General features: G+C 43.5%; 1 protein-coding gene across 1 annotated transcript in view; it reads left to right on the top strand.

The window, feature by feature from the left end:
* The window catches only part of plxna2 (plexin A2), a 160,649-nt gene that overhangs the window by 105,341 nt on the left and 47,420 nt on the right, over positions 1–7,888 (top strand). Inside the window, exons 9-13 of the mRNA XM_020617764.1 lie at positions 870–966; positions 2,905–3,019; positions 4,326–4,526; positions 5,216–5,312; positions 5,603–5,802. Of these exons, the coding sequence (XP_020473420.1) occupies positions 870–966; positions 2,905–3,019; positions 4,326–4,526; positions 5,216–5,312; positions 5,603–5,802 (710 nt within the window). The remainder of the gene's footprint in view (positions 1–869; positions 967–2,904; positions 3,020–4,325; positions 4,527–5,215; positions 5,313–5,602; positions 5,803–7,888) is intronic.

Below are 7,888 nucleotides of genomic sequence, written 5' to 3'. Positions count from 1 at the left end.
CCCCCTAGCAAGCCTTTCAGTCTGTTGCACATCAACTTTTAGCATGCAGCAATGATGACCTGAGGAGAGGGGGAAAAGAGTGAGGAGAGGAGGAAATGCCATTAAAGGTGGGGAATGGGGAAATAAAAGAGAGATGAGAAATTAAAACAAGAGCAAGGAAGCAGAAGGAGGAGAGGTTAGGTTAGGATAAGACTGTGGGGACACTGGACTGATGTCAAGCTTGAATAGCAGACACATCACTGAGGAAAAACAAAATCCTAGAGGAGGTTTTGTGTGGACAGGAACTTTGTACCATTTTGTTTGCCAGATCCTGTGAGACAAATGTGCAGTGGTAGAAGTCAGCTTTGAGCCTGCTATACAGACTTGTGTGGAACAGAGCCTGATTCCCAGCAGGTGTTGTAGCGAGAACGGGGCACGGAGGGTCGTTCAAGCCTCCTACACACTGAATGTCATCCGAAATTTGGGTTCTGCTCTACACATACACATGCACAAAGACACACAGACAAATGTATTTATGGAGTCTGTATTCTCCTGGGGAGAGATAAGAGCCTGTTTTTACAGAGAACAGAAGTACAGCCAGAACTGTGCTCAGCTGAATGCAAGGAAGCAAAATCTGATCAGATTCACTGGTTCTAATTTATTTGCACATAAATGCAATGTTCCTTTTAATTTGTATTGTGTGTATACAGTACCATGTAATAATAAAAACCTTTCTAAGCATCAAAAGTCCACAATACTACTGCACTGAAACATACTGAGAAAACCAATGAGGACGTTAACTCTAGAAATAATGAAAAGAGAAAGCAGCAGACAGTGCACTGTAGTAATTAATGAGTGTACTATAAATGCTCATCACTCCTCTCTTTCAGACTGGTCAGGCGTTGAGCTCAGGCTCAATTCTAAGGAGACTGGTCAGATGCTCATCAGCACAGAGGTCAAGTTTTACAACTGCAGCATCCATCAGCTGTGAGTATCTCTCACTCAGCCCATTCATTCTCTCTTCATTTGCACTAACAGTGTTCCAGACCTGCTGGCCAAAACCACTGGATCAATGCTCAGGGAGTTAGTTACAATTTGTCCTTAACCTTAGTTAGCCCATGTCTCCTAAAATATCCCTTGTAAAGACTAATGAAATGTGATCTTTGGCTTCCCCCTTAGCACTGTAACAGCATGTTTCTCTGTTGCTGCGTTAATGAAGCCTTCTCAAACATGTTGCAGTGCATAAACACACTGCTTTCCACCTAACAGGCAGGTATTTTGTGCCATGTCTCTGCCTGATTGAGTGATGTGGAATTGAATCCCTGGATTGGAGATCTGTTAGCAGTGCCTTTGAAAATGCTTGCTCTATTCCACTGAGGTAGATTCTGTTTGTGAGAGATCCAGAGGCCTTGCTGACTAAAGAGCATCACTCAGTGGAGAGCAGGGTGGTAAGGATATCACAGCAGTGGCGCTAGCAGAGGTGCAGGAATATTGTCCTTTCACTATCCCCTCGACATTAAAACAAAATGTTGCAGCTGCTGTCTTGTTTGCCAGATAAAAGCAGGCAAAGTTATTCTGTCTCTCTCTCTCCATCTGTCTTGCTCTCTCTCTCTCTCACACACAAACACACATACACACACACTGCCTTGTAGCTTCACATGGCTGCCTGAGAACCCTGAGTAGCACAGAAAGCAATTACCAGCTCTCACATCAGCTCAGCTAATCAGCGACAACAAACATACTTGCACACAAAGCCACACACATTGAAACACACAAAGAAGGATGCATACACTTGATAAGGGCACACTCCCTCCCTCTGATGCCACTTGTACTCGCTCTATCTCTCACTCTTATACATATCCTGTGCACACTATTTGACTTAAGGTGAATCAGTGAAGTAGTGTGCTTGCCAGAGATCCCTGCCATGCTTTTGCACCAATGAATATTTTACAGTGAGCAACTATGCATAACTCAACCTCAATTCAGAGAGAGAAAGTGAGAGGGAGAGCCAAGTGAGACTATATATGAGACTATAGTATCGTGTCTTGTTGCCTCCACAGGCTGTCAGTTGTCTCTGATCATTGCATCTGCTCATCTCTCCATCCATACGTAGTGTTTACAGGAATACTATACGGTATGATTCTACTCTGTCAATGTATTTTAGGGTTACTTTTGGATAGTTGTTTTAAAAACCTACCATTACTGTATAATGAACAACGTGCAATGTGTTATTATTCAGCAAATTAAACTACCAAACAGTATGTAAACTAGTTGAAACTAGGTGATTACTGTACATGGGAGTGCATTAGTAAAAATACTCCAGTTGTATCATATGTTATAATATACCATTGACCAGGGCCGTTCTGCTGCAGCACAGTAGGCTGTGATGCTGTAAGTGAATCTTTTTTATTTAAAGTATGTACCTGAAATCAAAGGATCTTGTTAAGTATGTACTCACTCAGTGACACACACATTTACATATTGTACATGCAAAAATGCTCACACACAAACACACACACACACCTAACAGCTGGTAATTACAGTGACACTCCAACAATGCAGGGCTAATGGTAATTGCAGGATCAAGCTGTGCCAGTGTCTTATTTGTCCTCATTACTCAACGTTCCTCCACTCTATCTCTCTCTCTCTTTTTCCAGTTATGAGGGTTAATATGCATCCTCCTGTACACACATGACATGCAGTATTAATATATGACAGTGGAAAATGTATGCAGGGAGAGTTTGGCCCAGGAGCTATTGGGTTCTGTGCCGACCACAAGGGCACAACAACAACAGCAGGTGTCACTTGGGATCTGAACTCATTTCCTCCATGGCACCTGCCCACTCTGGCAAAGTCAATGCCCCTCCTTGACTGTACTGTTTTTCCTGACTCTCTCACACTGTGTGTGTGTGTGTATCCATGCAGGTGCCTGTCGTGTGTGAACAGTGCTTTCCGCTGCCACTGGTGCAAATACCGCAACTTGTGCACCCATGACCCCTCCAGCTGTTCTTTCCAGGAGGGACGAGTGAACACTTCTGAGGTTGGTGGAACAGACACATGCACAAACACACACCCAGGCATATAAGCAATTTTATTGGAACAATTTTCTCTTTCTTCCCCATGTTTCCCTGTTCTTCCCCCCTCTCTTCCAATCTCTCCGGCACATTCCTTCTCCTCCGTCTGCCTGTATCCTGCTCTGTGTCTGCCTCAGGGCACATCTTCACAAAGACAGCCATCTAAGCTCTTCTGAATTGGCATTTTTCATTTAGAGCTCTTGTCTTCTGCTGTAGCAATTAACAGTCTATTATCTCTGGAGTTACTGAGCTTAGCGTGTCTTAACAATGACACAGGATCTCTCTGGCCAAATCAATCATGTGTGGTAGCTACAAACAGCATTTCCACATCCTTTTACTGAAGGACAACAAAGGGTGTTAACTGCTGTGCTGAGTGTTACATTACAGTGTAGCTGGTGTGACCACAGTGGGCATCACTCCTGCAGTCTTTCAATTCATGCATCTTTTTTTTTCTGAAACTCACATGCACAGCTTTACCAATGACATCAGATGCTTTACTTCCTGTTTGTATTATGACTAAAGATAGGCCTCTTACTTTCTATAAGCACAGATGTTTCCATATCATGATACTGCAAGACAAACCTGTATGAGAATGGTAAATGGTCTTAAACGTGTACAGCACCTTTCTATGCTTTACAGCACACTCAAAGCACTTTCACATTATTCGGCCATTCACACTCCCAAACACACACACATTCACATCACCGGGAGCAACTGGGGGTTCAGTGTCTTGCTCAAGGACACTTCAACATGTTGACTGGACAAACCGGGAATCGAACTGCTAATCCTCCAGTTAGGAAACGACCCGCGTTACCTCCTGAACCACAGCCACCCACAAGAAGCTCATAGTTTATGGATGTGAAAGGCTGAAGGTGACTAACAAACCAAGGCTTCCTTGTGTCATGCTGTGCTGATGGTTGTCTTGTTGCAAATGTTCCTTTCAGATTATACTGCCAATAACACTGACTTCTAAATTTCTGCCTCCTCCTGTAACACACTGAGCACTTATTTAATCATTCTCAGTCTAGGCCAATTTCGTCAGTTTCAAAATACCAGTGTTGATAATGAGTTGTTTAACACTCAGATTAGAGCCCAGAGTTGAATTTCCACTTCAGCTGCACTAATCATACTTTTTATTATTCATATTGTTAATATCGATCCCAAGCTGAAGCTGTGGTTCCTCTCGTCATGCCGGTAACCTAAGTGCCAAAAAGCGGTGTCAGCTGTGTTGGCATTAACACATGTGGTCTACCCTGCACTTGTTTCCTCCAGGACTGTCCCCAGCTGGTGCGCTCGGAGGAGATTCTGATCCCAGCAGGAGAAGTGAAGCCCATCACCCTAAAGGCCAGGAACTTGCCACAGCCCCAGTCTGGCCAGAGAGGCTACGAGTGTGTCCTCCACATCCAGGGGGTCAGCCACCGAGTCACTGCCCTCCGTTTCAACAGCTCTAGCGTGCAGTGCCAGAATAGTTCGGTAGGTCAGGTGATGCTTGCCCGTATTGTCAGATTAGGTGCAACCGGTGATGCATGGTCTGTTTGTGTGTCTGATTTTCTTTTCCTTTTACTTTGTTTTTATTTGACTGCATATACTGTACATTGGTAATTACACTACCATCTATAGAGGATGAGTGTGATACCACATTGCCACAGTGTTTGTGTTTGTGTGTTTGAGTATGTATGTGTGGAGACACAGTAGATACAGCCTAGGTAATTACACTGAAGAAAACTGCAGCATATGTAGCTTTGCCCTCCAGTCAAGCATGGGCCGACTTTGGCAGTATATTCCCAGTGGAACCACATGTGTGCTGTACACATTTTGCTCTCTTGCTCTCTCTCTCATACACTCTCAGTCATTCACACACACTTGCACAATGAAAGTCAAGCTGGAATTAAAGGCACAGGAGGCAGTTAAAGACAGCATCTCTAAAAGCCAGAAGGGAAGCTCACTTCTGCCCACTTCATGTGATTTCTCACTTTGTCAGCTCATGACGATGATGTAAGTTTAGGTTAACCACGGAAGGACGTGGCGGTGCATCGACAAGGACCTGTGAGGATTCAAATTCCCAAACCTCCCACTGAAATGCACCTCTCTTTTTGTTTCTTTTCGGCTTTTATTCCATGTATTTATATCTTTTCTCCTTTCTTCCCATCCTTGACCTCTAGTATCTGTATGAAGGAATGAAAATCAGTGAGCTGCCTGTGGATTTCTCAGTGGTGTGGAACGGCAACTTCATTATTGATAACCCAGAGAATATCCAAGGTAAGAACAAAAGATGCTGCTGATGACGCGTGCTGACAAACAGGAACAAACAAATCTCTCTCTCTCTGCATTACAATAAGCAGAAATCAAGAAAGTACATATCTATTCATATGGCGTATTAATCATATGTGTAAATTAAAATAGAAAAGGTAGAAGAAACAGCCTGTCGAGATGTTTTACTCGCAGCCGTCTGTTTTCCTTACAAAACAAATGCTCTCCAAATACTTGTGTAGATTGTTCAGTTATTGTGTGCTGTACTCTGTGTCCATGCTGCTTCCCACATCCCACAGTGCACCTGTACAAGTGTGCAGCCCAGCGGGACAGCTGCGGCATGTGTCTGAAGGCAGAGAGGAAGTTCCAGTGTGGCTGGTGCAGCGGAGAAGGAAGGTGTACTCTGCGGCACCACTGTCCTCCCATCAACCCTTACACCACCCGCTGGCTGAACCTGTCCAGCAAGAATGTCAAGTGTACCAACCCACGCATCACTGAGGTCAGTACCCATAATCCTCTGTCCATCCGTCACTGACTGCTCCCACACATCTAGCTCCAATCAGTGTGCTACAGCTGACCCTGTAGCACTATGCTTAAAATTCAGAAGATGGCAAAACCAGCTCTGCATTAATTTAGATGTATCATATACTTCAGACACACACAGACTTCTCCTCTTCATCAGCGGTGAAGTCGTCATTCCTTTGTGCTGCCCCCTACCCCCTTCGTCTCTCAGTGATTACAATTACTTTAAGAAGCAGACATCCCCCTGGTGGGTTGAATTTATTAATAAATTTGGTTTTGATTGTATGCACCAAAGCCCCCATGATGAGTTGATTTGTATACATACTAGCACATTAGTAGATGTGCCTACCACAAGATAGGCCTTTTGAATAATTAATGTTTCTATTAAGTTCCATGGTGCCTCCCACCATGGGCCATTAATATTGAAGGGATGTAAGCCCCTGCTAACAGCAGAGGGAACGACATCAAATGAAGCTGCGAATTGGATGGGCATATGAAAGGTGTCTCCTCAGTAGGCTTTGACTGTGGCTTCTGTGTGGGGTTACAGTATAGCAAAGAGGCTTCCCTGTCTCCTGGTGACATGAATATAAACATCTAGCTATTGCCTTAGGAAAGAAGGAAATGTAAGATTTCTCTCTTTCTCTCTCCCCCTCACATAGTGCAGGCAAACTTGTTGATATTTTGAACATCATAGTCATGGTGGACCTGTCAGTAGGTATCATAGTAAAACTGAATTCCCCTCACTGAGAGAGCTACTGTACAGGTTGTGTGCTACACTTCATTAAACCAGTCAATAGAAGAAAGAGCAAAATGTTCTAATGAGAATCTTCAGCCAGGCAACATGCACACAAACCGAGCACATGTCCACCTTGGCCTGTTCAAGCACTTAAGACTAAGGAGAAGTCATCCTCAAATACACCCCTTATCCTGTCATCTTGTCTCTTGTTTTCTCATCTTATATGCACTAAAAAGTCTTTTTCATCACAACCCGTATCTCTCAGCAGGCTACAAGCTATTTAAGACCCCATAGAGTATTTAGGATGTAGTTTGTTCTGGAGCAAGTGATCAGTGGAGTTTTATCAAGCCCATTAAATGCAACTCACAATTAAATGTGACATGCTCAAATTAGTCTGAGCAGAGTCCAAAGACAAAGAGATTAGCTGTGAGCTCCTAAATTGTATCAAGGGCTATTTAATTTCAAAAGCATAAGACCCAGCGATGGCAAAAGTGGAAATGCATCTACTGTACAGTCATGTAGTCTGATTCTGGGGGAACCTCTGTTGAAATGAAATTACATATGTTAAAGAATGAGAATAAAAGATCCATCCTTCCATTATGTATACCAGTTATTCCTGAATTCAACTCAAGTGTTTATTGTCATATGCACAGTGAGGAAACGTGTTTCCCTATACAATGAAATTCTTATTTTGCCGTCCACATGAATGCCACACAATATAAATGAATAGATACGTAGGTAACACAAACTCTAAGGTGCTTGAAAAAAGCATAATGGAAAATACAACAGGAACACAATGTAGTGAAGAGGGAATGTATGCTACATGGGAGCTGTGTGTGCAAATAGTCAGCAGTGAGTGCACTTAAATATTCCTATGGGCAATTTAGAGTCACCAGTCAATCTAAGCTGCATGTCTTTGAACTATGGGAGGAAGCCAGAGTACCCAGAGAGAACCCACACAGGTACAGGGAGAACATGCAAGCTCCACACAGAAAAGCTCCGGGTCAGCCTGGGTCCAAACCCGGAACCTTCTTGCTATGAGGTAGCAGCGCTAACCACCACACTGCTGTGCCCCAGAGTTAAAAAAATATAAAGTAAAATTGCTGATATTGTTTATCTTAGCAGTAAATGGGATGATTAACCATTATTACTGCTCAATTGTCCTGGAGAGTACCACTGAGCTCAGTCAGCTACTCTACTTACAGTGACATGCTAAGCTTGCATAGCCTGAGGGCAGCAGGGGCGGTATATTGCTCTCCACTGTATGTGCTGAGTTTAGCCTTGGCTGCATCAGCACAACTTTCCCCACCATAACTTCAGCTAAATA

This window comes from Monopterus albus, unplaced genomic scaffold, assembly GCF_001952655.1.
Source record: "Monopterus albus unplaced genomic scaffold, M_albus_1.0 scaffold194.1, whole genome shotgun sequence".
NCBI lineage: Eukaryota > Metazoa > Chordata > Actinopteri > Synbranchiformes > Synbranchidae > Monopterus > Monopterus albus.
This window is presented reverse-complemented; position numbering and strand designations above follow the sequence as displayed.